The sequence below is a fragment of the Abrus precatorius genome, unplaced genomic scaffold, assembly GCF_003935025.1.
Source record: "Abrus precatorius isolate BTA unplaced genomic scaffold, Abrus_2018 Scaffold2, whole genome shotgun sequence".
Lineage (NCBI taxonomy): Eukaryota > Viridiplantae > Streptophyta > Magnoliopsida > Fabales > Fabaceae > Abrus > Abrus precatorius.
In genome coordinates, this window is record NW_020874362.1 from 1892063 (window position 1) to 1916500 (window position 24438).

At 28.4% G+C, this 24438-nt stretch overlaps 2 protein-coding genes across 2 annotated transcripts; one reads left to right on the plus strand and one right to left on the minus strand.

Annotated features, from left to right (window-relative positions):
* On the minus strand, nucleotides 1-1834 carry LOC113858665 (cyclin-D3-2-like). The gene is made up of 4 exons (XM_027491387.1): nucleotides 1199-1834; nucleotides 896-1097; nucleotides 606-736; nucleotides 1-492 (listed from the first exon to the last, which is right to left on the minus strand). Exons 1-4 carry the CDS (start codon nucleotides 1706-1708, stop codon nucleotides 205-207), a joined length of 1131 nt encoding a protein of 376 aa, XP_027347188.1. The 5' UTR covers nucleotides 1709-1834; the 3' UTR covers nucleotides 1-204.
* Nucleotides 1835-22180: 20346 nt separating this feature from the next.
* On the plus strand, nucleotides 22181-24138 carry LOC113858782 (F-box protein SKIP2-like). The gene has a single exon (XM_027491534.1). The coding sequence runs from the start codon at nucleotides 22278-22280 to the stop codon at nucleotides 23874-23876; it is 1599 nt and encodes a 532-aa protein (XP_027347335.1). The 5' UTR covers nucleotides 22181-22277; the 3' UTR covers nucleotides 23877-24138.
* The last annotated feature ends 300 nt before the right edge of the window (nucleotides 24139-24438 follow it).

The window sequence follows — 24438 nt, forward strand, 5'->3', positions numbered from 1 at the left end:
CCAGTTTATAACTCATCTTTCTACTCATTATAAGATCCCTTTTCCACCTCAAACGACGCAGCGGATGAGGGTATCTCAGTCTGCCTCATTAATTGTCAAATTTTGGCTAGAAATGTATATAACTAAGAACATAATTGAATAACATAACTGCCAGATTTATGTGAAAGAAAGCTACCGCGTTTGAAGTGAAAACTAAGATCGTTATTAACGAGGGCTATTAAGAACATCAATTGACACACGATTAACAGAAGGCAATCGCATTTGCTGGTCCTGAGCTCTCCTCCTCTTAAATAGAGGCTCCAGTGAAAGTGAGACCGATGATGCCATTGTCCATGAATCATTTGAGCTGTCATCACAACTGAAAGATGCATCGATGACACCTCCTGGGCTACCAGGTTCAGATAGACGCTTCCGCTTCGGGTGAAGACTGTAAATGCCTTCACAACAACCAAATAGTTGCTGCATGAGTTCGTAGCACTGGTTCACTTGTTCCTGTAAGATCAACACAAATATTTTCCAATTATTCATCAAATCAATACCAGATTTGAAAATTCAAGAATCACAGGTAAGACAGAGAATGAATCAATGAAATTAAAGAGACAAACCTCGCTAATCTTTAGTAAACCCAGAAGTTGATCAATGTACTCGGTAGCATTAAACGGTTCAATCTCTTTAATAACATGGATCATTGTAGCAGCAGCTAATGTAGAAGGAAGATAACTCATAACCCTTGAATCTGTCAACAATTATGACATTGCATAAATAGATATCAGCAATCTCACATGATCCGGATTTGATTAAATGCGATTATACGAATATCTAGGGTCTTATCAACTAGCATTAAATAAAAGCTAGAAACTTTAGTTAAAGCCTGCATTAGAATTACATTACATACCTGCAATGACATTGAGAAGAACTCGCTCACAACGCCATAGAAACTCCCAGTGCAAGCGACTCTTTAGACCAAGCCTTCTAACAATGTGTTCAAAGAAGGAAATTGGGGTCACCGGATGCAACCTCCACTTAAGAGTTGACAACACTAGTAGCTCCATTCTCTGAATGGTCTTAGCTTCAAACACAAACTTTGATTCCTCCACCTAATAACCACAAACACAGAGAAAAACACCAAGTGCATGAGAAACAAAACAAGTGGTCATATCAACAAACACCTAGACTCCATCCCAATCTTAAAACATACTTGGAGGTCTAAAAGAAGTGGCACATGGGTCTCTTCCGTTTTGGCAGCAAGGGATAAACAAGCAACTGCAGCGAGCTGAGTCATCCACGGCTTGTCTCTCTGAAACTTCAAGCTGGGGATGAACCTATCAAAGTAGTTAACAGCAAGAACAGTGGTCAAAGCAGAGAACCCATAGTGCCCACAAACTTTAGAAATCCAGTTCACAGCCTCAACACGAGGCCCATTTAAGGGCCCATCAACAATGAGATTGCGAGAACACAAATGGGTCTCTCCCTCTTTGGAGATTAAGGAAACAAGCTCTTCATCTTCCCAGAACAAGTCATTGTGGAGTAAAACCAAGGGCAAAGATTGCAACTTTCTGGCAGAGGGGTCGCCATCTTTATTGGGTTCAGACTCAAAACCATTGGCATCAAAATCATCCTCGAAGGTATCTTGCTCTTTACAGAGGAGGGTATCGATGAACGAGGGAGAGTGGTTGTGTGCATCGTGAGGTTGTTCTCTGAGAGCCATCTTCTTGAAAGAAGATGAGGAAGAAAAGTTTCTTCATTATAGCGAAGAGGGAGTGAGCAGAGCCATTTTCAACTCTGCATACGTTTCTCTCACTAGACTCGGAGTGAGATAATGAGAGAGAGAGACGAATGCAGTAATCAAACAAAGGGTTTTATCTGAGAACCACTTCACGCTTGTCCTTTTCTTTCCCCTTTTTTTTTTCTCCCTTTATTCTTAAATTTTTTTTTTCTCGTCTGTTTCTTATTTTAATATTTATGTTAAAGAGCGAGACAGGCTGTTTGGCGCGCAGAAAAACAGAGCGTTACAGCGAGAGAAATATCACGTCCTTTTTTGAATTCGAATTACAAGGCAATATCGGTTGTCTTTTGAGTTTCATCAAGTTCGACGTTCGATTCCATCCGTTTTTTTTTTTTTTCCCAGGATTTTGCCAACAAATATCCTATATTAGTTGAAATAAATGTATTTTTATATTTTTATGCGATGTTTTATTTTAAATTTCTTAACAAATACACTAAAAATACTAATTAACATATTAATTAATTTTATGAGATTAATTTTATTTCAATAATTTAATTAAAATAAAAATATTATATTTAATTTTTATTATTATACATGTAAATTAAATTAAAGATCCCTTAACATGTATTATTAATTTCTTTTAGAATTGTAATAAATTAGAGTATTTTTTATACTATAATTTTATCTTTAATAAATTATTAATGTTTAAAAAAAGTATCATTATAAATTATCTTCTTTTAGCATTAAATTTTGATTTTTATATTACTGTCAGTTAAAAAATAGTGTTTGACAGTTTTTAATAACAGCCCAGTGTTAATTAATGCTTCGAGAATGATGATTAAAGAATTAAAATAAAATTTTTTATTAAAATTGCTTTTAATGCATTTCTATAATAGTTTTCAGTTAATTTCTAAAATGTGTTTAGTAACATAAGTATATGGCTTATTTTAAAGCTTGTAAATTTTTTTATCAATAATACAATAAAAGTATCTGATAAATAAAAAATAATAAGAGTTTATAATTTTATTTGATAAATTAATTTAAATTTATTGCTCTATTTAATAAAGCTTGTAGCTAATAACTACCTTAAAAACTTATAGCTTGTAAATAGTTAAATTCAATTTGAGAAAATTAATAACTGGTTAAAATGTGATAAATAGTTAAAAATCTTATAATTATTTTATGCGAGTAAAATATTAAAAATAAAAAATATTAGATGACTTTTAAAAAATGAATGTTACTTAAAATAGTTTTTTATATGTTATTATCTTTCAGAAAAAATAGTTTAACAAAAGAATTACAAACTCTTAAATGAGTATAAGCTTCTGTTATTAAATACACTTTATAACTTTTAATAACTCATAAAAAAGTTTTTAAAAATAATAGTTGGATTAAAAATATTATTGACATATTTTTATTAATAAATAAAATTTATTAAAAATTACAATATTTTAGTGGAAAGAATGATTTAAATATCTTTATCTTGACAGTTCTTTTAAGGTTATTGAAAAATAATTACTAATATTTTTTTTAACAGTCTAAACAATTTACACTTATACAAAATAACATTACGTATCACCTTGGATTAACTGACAAATCTAAGTGAATGTATTCAACTATTTAAATAATAATCTACTCTTGTTCCCTTTCTAATATTCAATAAAGTTTAGTATTATATTAATATAATAGTATTATATATTTTAGTTATTTAATCTACTTTAACTATTTATTCAAATAATTTTAATAAATAGTTTTATCAATAAATTGGTTATAAATTATAATTTTTAACTAACTTATCAATTATAAATTATAAACTTTTAACTAGTTTTATCAAATAAATTTTTAATTTGCTTTTTATTTTATTTATTTATTTATTTATTTATTATTATTATTATTATTATTATTATTATTATTAAATTTATGAAGACTTTTAGATCAACTTATGTTATGATAAAATTAGCTCTTAAGATTAATTTTTAATATCTAAAATTTATATATTTTTTATAAAATATAAAATGTAACTAATATTTTCAAACTTAATAAAAAAAACTATAACTTTTGTATGTTTAAAATGAATTATAAAAATTTGTGATAAAAAGTACCTTCAAGGGCGAATACTAATATTTTTTATTTTTTAGTATATAATTTTTAAAACTAAAATGTTGCAAATCTCTATAACATTTTTACCCAGAATATTATTAGAAGATTAAAAATAAACATAGCCAAAAAGCTTAATAACACCATATAACAGTATCAAAATGAAATAAAATGCACAAAAATATAGGAGAAATTTAAATACTAAATTCTAGAGTATATGCATTTAGAATTTAGAAAATAACATTAACTGGTTGATAAAATGCCTGATTCAAGTTAAAAAGAAAAATAGATTTTAAAAACAAATCAACGGTAAGTGGTTGAATTTAGATTTAGAGCAAAAGAAAACAAAGTAGTTAACACTGTGATTTAATTAATTGGTTTAGTTTGAATGTTTATCAGATCAATCCGATACGACGAATATCATAACTTTATTAATAATAAAAATTATTTAAAATGTTATATTTATGATTTTTATTTTTCAATAGTCTTATTTAACTTAAATAAATTTTTAATAAAAATATATATAATTTGAATCAAAAGATGTTTATTTTTATTTTAAAAAATTAATCCAATTAATATAATATTTATTATAATTTACAAACACATTTTATTTATTTAATTTAAATAATTTAAATGTTAAATGAAATAACTAAAGAAAAATAAAATCTCGATAAATAATATAAATATATATATATATATATATATTTTTTTTTTTTAGTTTGAGTCAAACTTGTATGATAAATGGTACAAAATAAGAATGCCAGATGGCTATGCCTAATGAGATTAGGTATATAGGTCATTATGTTTTAAATATCGATTTTATAAATTTATGATTTTTGTTTATATATAGTGAAAAATTTGTAAAATATAAAAAAATAAGTGTGTATTCATAGTTGATTTAAATTAAAAATCTATAAATATAAATATAATTTATTTAAAAATTAATAATAATTTTTTCAATTTTTCATTTAATATACCTTTTTATTAAAAGAAAATATATCTTAAATTCATCATGCTGAAAAATAATATTATCATAATTAACGTGATGTTGATTAAAATATTTTAAAAATTATAAAAATATATAAATTTTACTTTTTAATTATAATTTATTTTTAATTTTATTATTAGTATTCATACTTTACAATTTTTTTAATATATTTTAGTATATAATTAAAGTAGTATGTTATTAGCTTTTTAAAAAGAATATTTAAATAAAGAGTTTTGTTAACTTTAGCTTTTAAGATTAAAAATAAGCAGTTAATAATAGTAAAATTTTATTTAAAAAATAAATATTTATTATATTTTTATAACTTTAATATAATAACTATGTATTTTTTTATAATTTTTTTTATTTATATATGTTTAAACTTAATTCTAAGAGTTAAGTTTAATAAAATTCTTAAAAAGTGAATGATGCATACTATGACATAAATAAAGTCATGGCTATATATAAATTTTAATGTTAAAAATCTCAGTATATAAATAGTTTAATTTTAATGTATCAATATAAATACTCAATTAAAATATATAATAAATATACTTTTTAATTAATTATTAAAATTAATAATATTAATGGATATAATTATTTATAATTAGATAATCAAGTGTAGATTAATATAAATAAATGACATGTATTATTAAAATGGTAATAATTTATAAATGTGTGTAAAAATTTCTTATATCATGAATTTTATGTACAGAAAATTAAAAAAAAAATTCAGGACAATAATACAGTGGAATAAAACCCTGCAACCTTTTGTTTACCTTTTAAACATCTACATTGACTCTAACATACTTAGCTACTGCAGACAATTTTTAAATTATCAAATTGATGAGAAAAATAAAAACTTGTAGCAGACTTTTATTTTGGCTGTGTTTAATACTTCAACCTATGTATAAGCTATGAGATCTCTATAAAAGAAGAATGCGTTTTGAAATTAGAAAAGTAATAAATAAAAGTCAAGCATTCATAGACCACAAATGCATATATTAGTAGTGAGTTGTATATAAAAAGGTTTAGTAAAGAAATTATATTACACCGCTGTTGAACTAATACAAACTCATCTTTTAGCAAATCACTAATGCGCAGGGTGATAGGTGACTTTGATTAGAAAAAAATATTTTAAATTATAGATACATAGTTTTATAGGTTAAATTTTTTTCAAAATTAAATATTATGCTCCTAAATAAAGATTTGATCATGAGGAAATAAAAAATAACAAATAAATAAATAATACCTATTAAAGAATTTTATTCTTTGAGTAATATTTAATCGATAATTTATATAAATAATCATCTCTATATTATAGTTGGTAATTTTGAAAAAATATTTAATTGATGATTTCTGAAACTTATCAATGCAATGTTGGTTCATAATTAATCAATAATTTTGATAAAAATAAATAAATAAAGTAAAAAGTAAAGGTAAAGTGTAATGTTCCGAGTTTTATAATAGTATTTGTTTATTAATATAATTTGTGAATTCTTTTTTAAATGTGCATTTGATTTATGTGATGATATAAATATGTGTGTGAAAATATGTGGATTACTAGTTGAATGTGTGTTTAACTTGTGTGGTAATGTGGATATATATATATATATATATATATATATATATATATATGTGTGTGTGTGTGTATATTATGGTTGGAATATGAATGTGAACTTTGTTTTTAAGTTGGATTAATTGGAACTATAGGTTAGTGTGTACTATATGGACATTTTTACTGTAGCGATAAGGTCTTGGGAGAGTTAGGTGTCTCTGTTGCATTCTCACTACAGCGATAGACTTCTCGCTGTAGCGTGAAGGCAACAAAGATAGGGTATTTTCTGGGTGCAATCTCGCTATAGCAAAAAGATCTTGCTGTAGCGAGATTATGCAGAAACCAGATTGTAATTTTCTTTTATATTTTCTCTGTAGCGAGAGATGTCTCTCTGTAACGAGAGTGTCATAACTCCTAGGGTATTTGAGGGTTTAAGGTTAGAGAAATTTATTTCTCACTTTTCCTCTCATCCCTTATTCGATTCTCTTAACCCCAAACCATTTCTCACCCATTAAATTACCTTTAAAGCTGTTTGTGTGCAAGATTGAAGATTGGATCGCGTTTGCAATGTTTGGAGGTAAGTTTTGAGAGCTAGGGTTTGATTTTCGTTCTCTTCTTTGTTTTATCAGTTTCTCATAGAGTTTTCCATATGTTTAGGATGAAAATTCCTGTAAGGAGTACTTTTATTGTTGATTTGTGTTGTGTGTCTTCAATCTGAAGTAAGGGAGACTCTACCCTATATCTTTGAGTTTGAAATTTGTTGGTAATATTAGATAATGAAATATAGTAGATATAGAACATAGAAGAATGCGTGTTTTAACGGAAGTTTTGTATAAAACATGACATGGTAATTATTGGGCGATGTAGGTGATGAAATGAACATTGATTGATATAGGATTGTGATGGAATTGTGGTATGTTTGAGTGTAATGTAACTAATTATGTGTGTACAGGTAATTTGTGAAGATGAAAACTATGATGTGGTGAAAATGTGGGTGAATGTATGTGGACATGCCATTGATTGATGATGAATAACATGAAATTGGTGAGTATATGTGTGAATGACATGTTAAATGTAGTTGTAATTGTGTTTGAAATGTCGAAAGTTATGAATGGTTATAACGATATACTGAGGTGTGAAAGATAGGGCAGTAGAAATGCCTTAGGGAAGAGAGGGTGGTGGTGACACTAACACCTTTGTTGGGGGGTTCATGACTGCACACGTTGTATCCATGAGGCGGGGATTAACTGACGACCATCTATGGTGTGAAACTGAGCAAGTCTCTGAGGTTGAGAGCATCAGGAAACTGTAATCACAGTGTCACAGTGAGCGTAATTAACGTGCAGTAAGTGTACATGTATATTTATGTGTAGAATAGTTGAAGGTGCAATGAACACACTTGTAGGTGCAACTTCGTAGAATATTGAATTGTGTTTGTGTGATGCTTGATTTGAATGGTATTATAATTATGCGAAACGTGCAAAGTGAAGTGTAGAGTACTCACCCTTATATTTATATTTTTCAGGTGAGTAAGACGATCAATATCAGGCTCAATGAATAACTGCTATAGGACTTAAAAAATCATTATTTTAAAAGTTGTGATGTATTTAAATTTGTCTTGTAACATTTATTTTGTCCAAACTTGTAACCTTCTTTATTTTGAAATACTTTATTGAAATTATGAATTGGAAACTGTTAAAATTAAATATATTATTCTTATTTATTACAAAATAAATTATTTAGAAAGTAAATTAAAGTGTTACATAAATTTCGATACAAAATTTTTATATAATTTGCGTGAAAAGTCAACTTAAAATTATCTTTTTATTTGATTGTGAAAAAAATATATTTATATATAATTACTTTGAATGATATGAGAGTACTTAAAATATTTTTATGTTGTCTGGTTGTTAGTGGAACCTTGTATGGATCTAATCTAGTTAACTGTGTGTGCAAAAACACAAACATGTTCAGAAGAGAGAAAATATTTTATCCAAAAAAAAAAATATATTTGTTAATTTCAACTAGAAAGAATTATATCATGCATAGTCTCATTTTTCGTAATGTAAACTAAACAAATATACAGCAGAAGTCGATTTTGCTGAATTTCAATTCATTTCAAGATATTTGTGAATCCTATCATTGTTTGATTTTGATGAAGTTTTTTTTCAGTATAATTAATACATAAGTTAAAGAATTAAAAATATAGTGTAATTTTGTTTGTTAGGGATCGATGTTTTTTTTTTTTTTACAAAAACTTTGAATTTCTGAATTAGTTCATAAAATTAAAAATCTATTCAACTGTACTTTTAAAAGATGAATTTAATTGTAGATGATAGATAATTTTTAGTTAATTATTACAAAATTTAATAATTTTTCACTAATGTATACTGTATAAATTTTTATATTGCCTATATATATAAAAAATAAACTCTTAAAAAATAATATTATTCACATAATATTTTTATGATATTCCTCTGTATCTATTGTTATTACATATTTTATTTTATCATTTTTTTTACTATTTTCCTTTCTCTTTGATAATTATAAAAAAATTTCTGTTCGTAATTGATACTATCACTTGCAGTATATATCATTTCTTTTGTCGCACCTACCAGACGTGCACCAATGAAAGGTAGTGTCTATTATTATTATCTGGTCCTTCAAAAATAATTTTTTTATTTGGTCTCTTAATTTTTAATTTAATTTATACTTCTTATTTAATTTTTATTTAATTATTGTATCAATAATTTGTTAGCTTATTTATTTATTTATGTAATATTTAAATTAATTTTTATAATTTGAATGAAATATAATATAAAAGATGTGTGATTAATAATATTACATTTTTACATTTTTAAATAAAAACTATTTTATAAATTAATATTTTTAAAATTAAAATATAAAATATAAATAAAATAATAAATTGTAAATAACACTTAATTATTAATATTAATTTTATATGATATATGAGTCGAATCAAATATTGGTTAATATATAACTAAAAAAATTAATAAATTACTAACCAAATGTACCATATAGAATGATTTATTTTTCAAAAATTATTTAAAAGAATAAAAATAGAGAACTAAATGAAAAACTATAAAATTTTAAGAAACTAAAACTTTATTTATTTTTTATAATATTTTTATTTTCAATTAATAAAAAAATGTGGTCAGCCGTATTATCTTGGATTTTTTCACCTTTTACTTTTTTTTCTTGCAGTGTATATATATAAACACTTAAAAATATTTTCTTAATAAATTTAATATTAAAAGTGCATTAAAAATCAAGAAAAGGCATATTATTATACTTTACAGTAGATAATTTATGCTTACGTATTGTATATCAGTGGAATTACGTATGCCATTAATTTACGATGAAATTAATTGAAGACGAAATGGCGGTTTTATTTTGGTTGAAAATATTTTAATCTGTTTATGTTTTAAATATTAAAAAATATTTACTTTTAATTTAAGTTTTTAATAAATATTAAGAAAATGTAAGATATAAAATTAGTAAATTTGTATTAAAATTTTGTTAATATTTAAATACTTAAAAATATTAATTTAATAAAAGACTTTACCCTTTTCCTTTCCATTCAGGGTGAATTACAACCGGGCAAAGAAATCTCTGAGGCTTTAATCGTAATATAGGACAGAAGGTGCCAAAACGAAGGAGGAATGTCAAAGAACAAGGCGACGAAGGAGAACCTAAAGATCATGCCCATTTGGCTACAGTAGACTGGTAGAGTTTGGGTAAAAAGAGACAACACTTGGCTTGGTCTCATACGATAAGACCCACCCTCAGTATTGGAAACGACGCAAGCAGAATCCGTATGAGCAAAAAGAAAAGACAGCACACAAAAGAAAAGAAAAGGGCACGCATCGAAACCACAACACCCTTAACCTTAAGCCTTATCTCTCTCCGTTACTTTTTCATTATTTTTGCCGTTTTGTCTGCGAGAAACATACTCTTTTTGCTCTCCTCCATCTTTTGTTATTAAATAGATATAATAGTATTTTTAGTTAATATTAAGATTGTCTTAAAAAACATATAAAATATTTTATTACGTTGATTATCAAAATAAAACTTTAATAAATAAAAAAATAATACTTAAAATATTATATCTAAGATTTGTCGTTATCACAATTGTAACCATTAAATGGGCACCCTGCAAGCCGATACTGTGCATTACTAACGCCACCAACCATGTACATGTCTTTTGTACGCGTATTAAATTATAATCAACCGTAACAACATCTGTCTCTGCAATCTTGGAGTGTTCTTTTACTCCAATGTGGTGTTCCTTTAAGGCGATAGGTGTCATTCTTTAGTTTGGGTGGATACAAATTTAAATTACCTCACCAATAATGAAGGGTGTTATATATATGATACGATGGGAATGACAAATCGTGTTTCACGTTTCCACGTGAATTTATCAGAAATTCCCTTAGTCATGATTCTGTTTATACGTACACATGTCATTCCTAGTTCTTGTTCCAAGCCACATTCTGTAGCTTCCTTCCAAGCTGATCCTTATCTCTGTTAAACTGCATTAAAAAGCTCTGTGATTAGATGAAAAATTAACAAGCTATAAACCATAGGATCGTTGGGGGTATTTCGCAAATTGCCTCAATTAGATCAATTATTTATCTCCACCGGGCAACATAACAATGATAACGCATCATTGTCCTTTTGGTTTTACATGAATCAAGGATGTCCTATGTCATTTGAGCAATTAATTATGTCCATTGTTAGCGTCACATTATATGTTAGTCCACGTGCCTAACATAAAATCTCATGTATGTATAACACTATTAAGTGCCCCACTCGGTTATTTTGTTCCCTTTCCCACACTCGATTTTGAAAGTTTTTCTTTTGGGCATGGGGTTGTTGAAGTTAAAGATCATCGGTAAACAAAGCTACGCAATCCGTTCTACTGCCTATAAAAGGTACATTGGCTTCAGAGTAACTCAACAAACTTTTACCGTGAAAGCTGATACCCACCAACAAAAAATTTGCTATCACTTAAAAAGCATACTGTGTAAGAGCTGAATCCAAGAAAGTGGTCTATGGATACGAGAGTTCTACTTACATACTAAATTCTCTGTGCATTGAAGTTGTAAGGTTTTTCATAAGATGAGTTACATACTAATATAACTTCTTATAATATGCAATGTTGCGTAGATTAAAAAATAATTTTTAAAAAAATTGTACGAACTAAAAATATATCTTATTAGATCCAAAATAAAATTTAGTGTATTCTAAAGTACTAAAGATATACAAGTTGACATCATAAATATAAGCTATTAATGAGGATGCTCTCTGTTCTTCTCAGCCAGTGCCATAAAATCGAAGGCTCGTAGTTAGTACAGACAAAGAATTTTTCCTGTATAGATTAGTGTTTATGACAAGAGTTATTGTCACGAGATAAATCAGAGCCATACAGTACTAAGATACTGTACACTAAGACTTGGAGACTCTATACACACATAAGCAATGCCCATAATTTATGTTTAACGGCACAATAACACATCGTATACTATAAAAGTATTCTGAAAATCATTTAATTAGTGAATCCAATAGAGTGATTAGTAAGTGACTATTCGCTTCAAAAATATTTAGAAAAGAAAATTGTTCTTCATAACTTGCTAAAGACGTATAAAATAATAACAGCTAGGTTATGTGAATCACATCTCTCCTCACTTTTAATTTAATACTTTTTTCGTTTTTAATAATTTTTAATAAAAAAACATATTAAAAAAGAGTATTAAATAGTATATTACTAATATTTTTCTAAAACAATAACGGATATTTGTATTTAAGATTGATTTTATATAACAGTAAAATATTTTTTTTGAACAATTTTTAATGTGTTTCCTTTATTATTTTTAGAATTTATGTATATAAAAATACGTGATTAAAAATTATACATAATATGATATATATATATATATATAATATTAATTTGAACTATTTTGTAAAAATAATGCTACATTTTTTCTATTCAACAGAAAATGTTCATTTGGTTTTGCCACCGCATCGGATAGTTGCAAAAGTTTTTTTGTATAAAATTTTCTTGATTAGTTATTTTTTTAATTATATCTTGATTAGTTAATTTAAAATTGCTATTGCTATTGGTAATTTTTAATTTTTGATAATTTTATAATATTTTAAAAAATAATATTAACAATATTTAAATATCATATTTTCGTAATTTTTGTAAATTGTTCAAAAATTATATATTTAGGTATATATTATTTGAAAATATTATACACAAGTAAAAAAATCATGCAAAATAATTCAGATTATTCGTAACTAAGTTTGGCTTATTTATTAAATAAATTAGACAAAATTTTAAAAAAAGTAAGTCAAGCCCTAAAAAATAGTTGAAGTGTATAAACTACGACTTGATTCTTAAATTTATGAATCACACCAAATTTAAATATAGCAGAACTTTGTTCACCCTAATATAATTCTACACCTAAAGACAATATTGGAAACTTTGCAATAAATAAAACATTGAGAAATGTTAATAGTATAATATTTTGAATTTACTTGTAAATATACTTATTTTGATTGTTTGTTTTTAAAATGTTAAAATACCAAGTGTATTAATTAATTAGTTTTTTAAAATTATTTTCTTTTCTGAAAAATTATCAATTACAAAATCAAAGTGTTTTAAAAGATGTTCAGCTGGCATTCCTCTAAAATCTCATACAAATACATTCAAAAGCAATTGGCTCTTGCTTCTTGCAACTCAGGCTTTTTGAATAAATTAATACATTACTCGTGGTTGTTTTTATGAGAAATAAGTGATTAATCAATTAAAATTAATTAAAATAATTATATATTGTAAATTTATATTTTATTTAAAAAGAATTCATAGCATTAAATATCTGATTAAAAAAAGGGTTAACATTTCGTTAATAAAAATTTCATAATAAAGTAATTATTAAGTTTTTTCAATGTATCTAAAAATAAATTTATATTTTTTATAAATAGGAAAAAAAATACTTCATTCTATCGTTGTTTATAAAAAGGACTAAAACAAATATTTTTTAACATGATGGTCCAATGATTATGACACGTTTATTAATTGATTTCATTTTGGTTTGCCTTTATAGCAAATCCAACCCAGAGAATCTCCTTTGTTTATTGTAATAATATCATTTTTTTATGAAGGAAAAATAACATATGTACAATTTTTATTAGAAAATACGTACAAATTTTACCATTACATTTTTTTTTTTCTGGTCGTGTGGCCAATGTGTTTCAATTGTTAACATTTTCTCATACCAAATTTAAATTTTGATATCATTTGTGCTCCAAAAATACATTTAATAAACAAAGACAAAGCCCCATAAATATTTTTTTGGAAAGCACAGTGATCCATATTTGTATAATCGTCCAGTGCTTCTTTTAAACTATTTGATTGTGTTGCACGATAAAGGGTCTGAATTGCCAGCAAAGAGAGAGATGAAACTTGCATTTCTTTGCCTAGAGAAGAGATCTGTGTGATTTTTTTCCACCTTTCCTTTCTTCTTTCTTAAATGTGAGGCTCCTATATTTCTTCTACCATCTCTGCTTTCTCTTCTTTTCTTTGTGCACTTTCACGGCTCAAGCTGCGAGGCACTGAGAGAGAAAGCAGTGTCATCCAGCAAATCCAAATTTTGAAATAAAGATGAGAATATATTTTCCTCTAGTGTGTGTGTGTGTGTGCTTTTCATTGTGAACAGCGGTAATTTCTGTATTATTTTATTTTTTTAACTTGGTTAAAAAACTGTGTCACTTTAATAAATCAATGTTAAAAGGCATGGCCCTATTTGCTAAAAACAAGCACTGAGAAACAAAAATACAGGTTGTGTTTGCATTAACCTAGTTAGAAGTCAACTAATCTTTATTTAAGAGATCATCAATTGTTGCGCCATATTAATTAAGTGTTAATCTACCTCGCTGAGATATAATCTTTTGTACTTGTATTACATTTATAACCTTTAGACATTGACCTCAATGCTATTTCTTCCACAGCAATTAGCATATAAAATTGACCTTGTGAAGATGTTGTCGTATTCTCCCTTCCTCTTCTCTCTGGTTATGGCATATAACTTTTTTTGGACCATAACCCGTGACTCATTCTAAAGAAGAAGGCAAAAGAAAAAGTTAATTTGAGATTATGGACCATTTATATTTCCCTGCCTAGAGAAAAGGTTAATAGGGGCATGGCCAATTTAATTTTCACCAAATGGCAAATTGAACAACAAAATAATGAATGTGAGTATGGGAAAATTGCCTTTTTTAAGACAATCCTTTGAGCCAGATTTGGTCCCAAGTCTAAATAATTTGAGACTTTTATATTGGTGAAAGTTGCAAGCTCAAGTTAAAATTAAGCAGAGAAGGCAATCAAATATTCAGATCCTTTTTTGTCATGAAATATTCAGACGTATCATTGCAAAACATACATAGAACTACTAAGTAGTAATAAACTACCGGTCTATCATACTCATCATGGAAGTGAAGATTAGAAAGTTGAGCTAACAAGAAATTTAGTACCGGGTTCAATACCAATATAGGTGTTCATTCATAATTTAATTTTAAATAATTTTTTATTTACACTTCAAGTATCTATTTAAAATCAATAATACTTAAATCAATAAAAATATTATAAGCGACAAAATCCTATATTTGAATATTTATTATAGTTTTACTTATTGGTATTCAAATTTATGACTATAAATTAAGTTAAAACATTTATTTTGTGTGTTAATTTAGATGCTTATGATAATTTTAAATGATTTTGATATTATAAATTTGATTTTGATGAGAAATAAGGTTGAAATTATGTAATTTATGTTTTAAAGTTTTAATCTTGAGATTAAATTTATAATAAAATTTGTATAAAGTTTTCAACCAATGCGGAACTTTTTTTTTTTTCAGTAAACCTTTACAAAACAACATTATAAGAAATTATAATCAAATACGATAAACATGAGTTGGGTAGGATAAACTTTGCGGGAAAGATTCTCTTGCGTGGGCGTTTTACACTCTTTTTTTTTTCCTTTTTTCCATCTCCGATCGTAGAGCCTCAGATACTGAGCAGTACATGAACCTGCTATGTCCTGTTTATTGCCTTTTTCAGGGTCTTGTTTTCCCTAATCTGATTTCCATTGTTCTAATTCGTGGCGCATATCAACTGACCGCACGCAAATTTGTTCCTTCTTCCCCATGATTTTCATTTTAAAAAATATATAAAAACATACACTTTACATTTATTTTTTTAGTTACTGGATAAATTTTAGTTGAGATCCTTAAATACTAAGAAATAAGATCTATATGTTTTAGTGAATCCATATGAACTGTGTCGAATAGTGTGCATGATGTTTTGAAAAGGACATGATAAAAAGGTGTTACTAGGATTCATCACTTTACTTATCCTTCTTTCTTTTCTTTCTTTACGCCATTTTAAAAAATTTCTTCCTTGCTTTAGCAGTTGGACCGAACTCATATTTTTTTGGAGCATTTAGTTAGACCTTTCTCTTTGATTTGTCACATATTGTGAAATAATTCGACATTTTTGTTGCGGGATTAATAAAATGATCCAATCTCTACAACAGATGAAGTACTGTTTGGATCCAATCTTTAAGAATGAATGACACAATTTGTTATTTAAAAAATTCCTATCCACTCAAAAATTAACACTAGTACTTGTCTTTCTTGGGCTTAAGCAATGAGAGATTATATATGAAGTTTGTGATGGGCCAAAAATCAATGAATTTTCACCTTTTTAATTACCCAGGAGGTTTTTTCCCCCTTAATGTCTCTACTCGTGGTCAATGATGTGATTCATACTTTTCGAACCCTGCCTAAGCCATGATTTTGTATTAGACTGCAAGATACCTGTGGATGACTTCGGAGGTACATTATTAATCAATGTGCCCACTGCCCAAGCTGATCCAACATGCATTTGATTGTATATAAGAATCTTTGTGTGTGTCTTGAGTTAATTTTAAAAGGGGTAAATCAAATACATTGCAAAGGAAATAGTGGTTGGTAAAATATAAAAAAAAAATATTGATGACTTGATGTGATGTGAATCAATAGAAAGACTGAAGATCTTGACCAACTTATTATTTTCTTCTTAGTGCCATGAGTCACTTGACCTTGTGTAATGAGCCAATTGGAAATCATAATGTGAAAATGGATGATGAGGCAGGCCAAAGCTAAAGCTCCACGTACGAGTTCTCTTGCTGTAGGATGCAAATCAAAGAGCAATAAGTGGGCATTATTTTGCTTCCACTGGCAAGTGTTGTCGCAATAGCTGCTTGTAGATATTGCACTAGGAATAAAAGAAGCACAGAACTGAAGATGTAACCACCGCGAAGGATGCATGCTTTTGCCATCCACCTAAGCTACACCATTAATTGTAAACCCATGAAAAGCGAGCTCAATCATAGCTTTGACTTAGGGAGAGGGCAAAAAGCAAATGAGAACATGCCTCAACTTGACTAGTAGCCATGAGGTTGACTAGCCCGCCCCATGCAAGTTTGACATATCATTAGCTTCATTTTCAAGTGGGACACCCACACTCCATTTTTTTCACCCTTATACCTGCATTTGCCACTTATGTAGCCTATCTTGCTTCCTCAAATACATTAAAATATTCAGCAATTATATTTCTATACTAACTTTGTACTAGAATATCACGTCATTTTTTTCACATAATAACAATGTCACATGAAGAAAACTATATACTTATTATTCTAATTAGAGAATGTTTTACAAAAGAATTAAAAGTGAGAAAGTGTAATATTTAATATTATCTATTCATATTCTTATTGTATTTTTAATACAAAATCTTAATTTTTTTTTACTTTTTAAATATTTGTTATAGCATGACCCCTATTAATTATTAATTGGGAGGTTTGGCGAGCAATTTGAAAATTTAAATTTGAAATCAACTTGCACACATAATTAACTAAGTGATTGGTTGAATATGGAGCTAGAAAAACAAACTATTTTGTTAATTTAAGTTGACTTGTTGCGTGGAATGAATTTTAGTGGATGAGTAAAAAAAGTTTAAAACTAATTTAAACTCATAAAATAATATTCAAAGTTTGAGTGTTTTTTTTTTTTTTAGATTTTAAAGGTTTAACTAGCATTAAACTTAAACTTGAACAAATCAGATTAAAAGTTTAAATTTGATTTGATCTCAAAATTTTAAATTCAAACCTTATATTTTATTCAATAAATTTGAACTACTTCAGTTGGATAGTTATATTATCTATTGGAACATACAGTTTTTTTTAACACGTATGCTTAATGGTATACGATAAAAAAATTATATTTTTAATTAAAATTTATAATATTTAATATTCTTATTGCATTGAATTTTGTGATATAATGAGATTTTTATAAAAAAAATCTCATATATGAATTTTTATCACGCGGTTAGATCACATTAAAAAAAATATAATTTTGAATTTCTTATCATATATGTATATAATTTTATTATTTATTAAATAATAAAAGTATTTTTTATATTTTTAAGATAGTAAATTATATACTTTTTATTTAATACTTATTTTATAAGTAATAGCAAGATTATTAGAAATATATATACATTAGAAGATGTTACAAAGAGTTATGTTATATACTTCTATTTATTTTAAAAATATAACATATATTTAAAATTAAAAATATTATAAAAATAAAAGGTAAGAGAATTTTTATTTTAAAAACTTCATTAAAAAACATGTTGAGAGTTGAGGCTGTGTTGCAGTTCGTAATTATAAGACCTTGAAGGGACTAGAGATAATGACACTCCTCCAATTTCCACGACAAACAGGAAAACTGTTTGACAAATGACAACCTCTTTTTGTGTTTTTGGTCAAAGGTTACTTACAAGCACAAGACAAGAAGACGTGAACAGGTTATAACTACACGTAACAGACTTGAGAGCCTAGCATTGTGCCAAAAGATTTACTGTCCTAGGCTAGGACAAGAAATCCAGTTGGGGAAAATGACCCATATATATAGGTGCATTTGAAAAATAAATTATACATATCATAATGCAAATATAAGTTTAATTTAAATAAATTTATCAATAAATACTTTAAAAATAACAATAAGGAGATCAAATGAATTAATGTATTTAAAATAAAGTTAATTTAACTTCTTTAAAAGTTGAGACGTGAACTTTATGTAAAAGTTTGAGTCTATTCTTTTTTTTTTGTTTGTTTTCATAAGTATTTATTAAATTTTTTATCTAAAATAAATAATTGAATTTAATTAAAATTTATAAAGGTTAAATGATTAATTATATTAGTATTTTGAGTTAAATTATGGTATGATTCAGTTAAAATATTCATGCAAACAGGAAAAGAAAAATAAAATCTCAAGCTGTGCCTATGGTCATTTTCCCAATCCAATTCTCGTTAATACATAACCCGCCTTTAGTCTACTAAGGAAAAACCCGTCAAATTCAACACAATATTAAACATATCAGACATTAAACAACAAATCATGTACCTTTTTACTCGATAGTTCAAGTTCTTAGCATAGTTGATCTTTAACACGACATAAGAGCATATTTGACTTTTGACAAAAAAAAAAAAAAAAAAAAAGAGCACATTTGACTGTGATCAAGTGTGCCTGTTCTACATTTCAAACCAAAAGAGATGTAGCATGAATACAAAATCGTGTACATGATCCCATGATGTGTAGAATTACAGATGGATTTGCAAAAACATGGCCATTGAGGCACTTGTTCATGACATGATTATGACAAAGGGCTTGCCTGAGGCAACCTTTAATTGTACATCACATTTTGCATAATGTTGATAAAAGAATTTTGAGTATTGTTTAAAGAAGGAAAAAATATCTTTTGATTAAATAATTAGTTAAAGAAAAATTATTCTTGACGTGAGAAAGATGCCTAGTTATCTTTTCAACACCTTTTTCTTTGTCAGAATCTGTTCAACACTACTTGCATCTCATTCTGTCAAAATCGTTTTACTCCATGAGATGGGATGCATGTTGCACAATGGGAAATTAAACTTGTCTGTGGTTTTGATTGGGTCTAACACTATACAAGTTGTAGAGCAACAGTAATGGTATTTATAGGACCACATGCTATCGTCTTTGGAACCTCCAACATCTGCAGATTAGGATTGTTCGTAAGTGCTCTCTTTTTTTGGGTCCATGGAAGCTCGTCTAATTACATGTCTACAAACAAGTCCATGAAAACGTCTTTAGTTTACAAACCTACAAAACAATGAAAATTAGAATTTGTTTTAATTTTTCCTTAAACTAATGCCTTTACCCAATGAAAACTAAAAATATAAAACCCAAATAACCCTATTAGCACAGATGAGTAAATAAGGTCTGAAACTCTAAATAGTTTATTTTGAAAACACTTCGAAAATTCTTAAAGATTGGAAGGTCAAGTCCAAGTTAATATTTTGGTAGTCCATTCAAAACTTGAACCAACCTGGGCCATATCTTAACAACATGCTGTGGATTGTGCCTATGCAAGCCCACTCAGCCTGTTTAGTTTTTTTGTTGACCAAAAAGAGTTTTTCTTTATTTTGTTAATTAGGCTCTGGTCAATTCGCTCAAATCATAGCCCGTATTTGGGCATGGACAATGGGCTCTTGCTCTTGATCACATATATAGGGAGATCCTTAATCTCTCTCGTTACTATATTGAAATGATTTTTTATTCATTTGAATTGGCTACATAAATTTATTTTGTATTGAAACTTTTTCACAGGAAATATCTATTATGTGGTTTTTCATATCCCAAAAGGCATGTGAAAGATCCGAATATATGGAATTTTGGATTTATTTTAGGAGATTTTGTATTTTTAGCTGAAAGTGGTATTGATCTAGTTGACATTGGACAACTAAAAATAATTTCATTTTGTTTAGTAAGCTCTAAGATGTGTTTTTTGTAAGCATTCTTTTTAAAAATATATATTTCTTTTTGTGTTTTTTCCTTCTCCATCCTCACTGATCCAGTGCAGACTATTATTACTCGCGTGCTTTTCTTTTCTCTTCTTGTACTGGTCCACCTACTTCAATGTTCTTTATTTTTATTTTAAATTGGTCCAAACCTTCAGTGACTTTTTAAAATCGCCCATTTTTTGTATTTTTTTCTATTGCTTTTTCTTTAATTAATGCAGTCCGATTATTTTCTAGCTCTCCTCTAGCTATTCTTTTTTATGTGTGAACCTTCTCTTACACAAATAAACTCGAGCAAGTTTGCAAATAAACTAAATTGACAAATACACAATCAATATGGTAGTAAATCTTTAGTCGGTCCAATAATTCTTGCACAAATATTAATGTAAGTTTTTGCAGCAATTTAATAAAAATATCAGAAATTTTTTTAAAAATACAACTTGACAGAATAATAACAGACAATATTGTGATAGTCTATCGACATGCATACACTGAACTGACTAAATAATAATGCAGTGTCACGTCTTAAAAAAAATTTATAATAGTAATATGGAAAGTAAAATGTATCATGTTTGATAATTTCAATTAACCCAACAAATTTTTAAAATAAAATTAAATAGATTAAGTTAGTTAAATAAATTAAATAAAATTATATAATAATTTTCATTAAAAATTATAAAATTTAATATATTAATACTAACTAATACTACAAATTTATAAAAAATACTATTTATTAAAATTTTTATTATGTGTCATTTTGCACAGACTAAAAAAACTATAATATCAAACTAAATAGAAATAATTTATTTGAATTGAGTTGAATATTTTTCTTTACTAAAATCGAAGCAGATGAACTTAGAAGTATCCTTACGATAAAACAAAAGAGAAAGAAAACAAAATGACCTTAAACTATTTTCCTTTGAGAGTCTGAAAAACAAAATGAAACTAATGGAGAAAATAAAAAGGAGAACAACATATAAAAGTAAAGCACAGGGTGAGGGACCAGGTCCAAGTCAAAGTTTCCACTTTCATCATCAGCAACAAATTCAAAAGTCTCGTCCTTGGAACAGGCCATGATCATTGCTGTGACAGACAAGACACAAACATAGATTCCAACGCCAAAGGCCCTCCCCAAAACCCATGTGGTCCCCGCCAAATGCAATTCCCCCAAGTTTCTCCGCTAAACAAGAACAAAAATTCGATCCCCGGACCCAAAACAATCACGTTTATCATTAATTTTATAATTTTATTAATTCTAATATTTAAATTTCAATATTTTAAAATAATTATTGGACTAATAATATAAATATTATAAATATTTTTAATAAAATTTAAATATTATCAATTACTTAAATTTAAATCCAAAACAACTTTTTAAATGGACATACTTTATTTGTATACGAATAGATATTTATTTTAATCTATTAAATTTTTGATTTTTAATTTTATAAAATAGTTTTAATTATAAATTATTTTAAAATTGTTCAGTATAATTAATTTAATTTTTAAAAAGTAAAATAATATTATTTTAGAATGTTAAAAAATAAATAAAATTATAAACTAAAATAATCAATACTCCCCGTTTAACATTTTCTTTAATTTTATAACAGCCACGAGGCAGGTCCAATGAAAATCATCATTCTCATTCGAATTCGCATTCTCAATCTCATAGAATGCCCAAATGACACGCAAGCAAGGCATTAGCGCGTGCCTGACTATGATGCACGAACGAAACCATACGGTAACCTTCTCGTCCATGGTTGCGTGGGGACAACACGCGCTTCAACCTTTGACGAGTGCAACATTGAAACCTATGTATATCTGTCCCAAACTTCATTGTTCCCAAAGCTAATCACTTATTGCATTATTGGATTACTTGTTCTCATAAATTAAATAGGTACACCGCTCACAAAGAAACAAACACACGTTACATTTTTACATTTTATAATGGGACAATCACCGTCCACGCCTGTTTGTACGCCGGACCTCAGTCGCCGGGAAACCTTCAACACCGACCGAATCGGTTATGGGGACGCTGATTTTTCCGACGAATCTATCGGCAGAACCCGCGACTACACCGCCGACATTCCTGACCAGTGTTTGGCTGGAATCTTTCAGTTCCTGAGCAACGTCGATCGGAAAAGCTGTTCCACCGTCTGCCGGAGATGGCTACGCGTCGATGGCGAGAGCCGCCACCGGCTATCCCTGAACGCTCAGGCGAACTTGGTGGAGATGGTTCCCTCTCTGTTCGCTAGGTTTGACTCGGTCACGAAGCTGGCTCTGCGATGCGACCGAAAGTCGACGAGCATAAACGACGACGCTTTGATCTTGATCTCGCTGCGGTGCAAGAATCTGGTGCGTTTGAAGCTTCGCGGGTGCAGGGAAGTCACCGAGATCGGAATGGCCAGTGTTGCGGCGAATTTGAAGGCTCTGAAGAAGCTTTCTTGTGGCTCGTGTGTGTTTGGCGCTAAGGGTATTTACGCTTTCGTTAATCACTGTACGGTTCTTGAAGAGCTTACTGTGAAGAGGCTTAGAGGGTTTGATGAAGGAAACACCCAATTGGTTCCTCTTTCTATGGTTTCTTCTTCGTTGAAATCAATTTGTCTTAAGGAGCTTGTCAATGGGCACATTTTTGCGCCGCTTATAATTGGTTCTAAAAAGCTTCAAACTTTGACGCTGATTCGTTGTTTGGGAGATTGGGATGCGACTCTAGAGACTGTTGGGAGGTTGAATTTTGGGTTGGTTGAAATTCATCTTGAGAAGGTTCAGGTTAGTGATGTGGGTCTTCTGGGGATTTCCAAGTGTTCGAGTTTGGAAAGTTTGCACCTTGTGAAAACTCCAGAGTGTTCAGATGTGGGGCTTTCTGATGTTGTGGAGCGATGTAGGCTTTTGAAGAAGCTTCACATCGATGGGTGGAGGACTAATAGGATTGGTGATGGTGGTTTGGTTTCTGTTGCTAAACATTGTTCTAATTTGCAAGAGCTTGTGTTGATTGCTATGTATCCTACCTCTTTGAGCTTAGCGGCAATTGCTTCTGGTTGCCAGAGTTTGGAAAGGTTTGCTCTTTGTGGGATTGGTACTGTTGGTGATGCAGATATTGAATGCATTGCTTCAAAGTGTGTCGCACTTAAGAAGCTGTGCATTAAGGGATGCCCCGTTTCTGATGCTGGGATTGCAGCTTTTGCTTCGGGATGTCCCAATTTGGTTAAACTCAAGGTAAGGAAGTGTGAAAAAGTTACTGCTGAAGTTATGGAGTGGCTGCGTGTGAGGAGGAGTTCTTTGGTGTTTAATTTTGATTATAGTGAAGTTGAAGCTTTGGATGGCAGTGGTAGTGATCTTGGAGTTCAGGAAAGTAGCATAGCGTTTCATCCAATGGACACCCAAGTAACACTAGCTGTTGATGTTACTTCAGGCAATAATAGCAACAACAATCGATTTTCTATGTTCAGGACCAAGTTTGGTTTTTTTGCCGGAAGGAGTTTTGTGCCCTGTGCTTTCAGAAGGTGGGTAAACATTGATGATATCTCCAATACGAGCTTTCAATGATCTTTTAGTTAAGAGTGATAATACTTTCTTTCCATTTTTTCACAATGCGTTGGATGACTTCTTCTCTGTTCAGTGTTCTGTTACATGTTCCTTGAAATGTTGCTCACTGATCTTTTTTTCCTTGTGGGTTTATGGCAGTTGTTAACTATATGTGTAGCCAATTACCTTCATTAACAGGTCTTAATGGCGTGGGAAATGGTTTGAAATGGGATAGAATGAAATGAAATCAATCAAATAAAGATAATTGAATGAATTCTTATATTAGTAGTAATTCAAAAGTTTAGTCTTCAAATTTATTTGTCTTGATTATGCAAAAACAAATATATATTTTTATTTTATTTTTCAATTTCGTTTCACACAAAATAAATTAAATGATATTTTATAAAAGTAAGGATTAATATAGGAGTTTTTAAACTTTAAAGATTACAATTCTTGTTTCATATAACTTTGAGGATTAATTTGAGATAATATATTTTTGTGATAGAAATTAAAAAAATAGCGGTTCTATCCTGTACTCCTGAGGGAAGAAACGAAGGGATATCACACCAAAGAAACTATATTC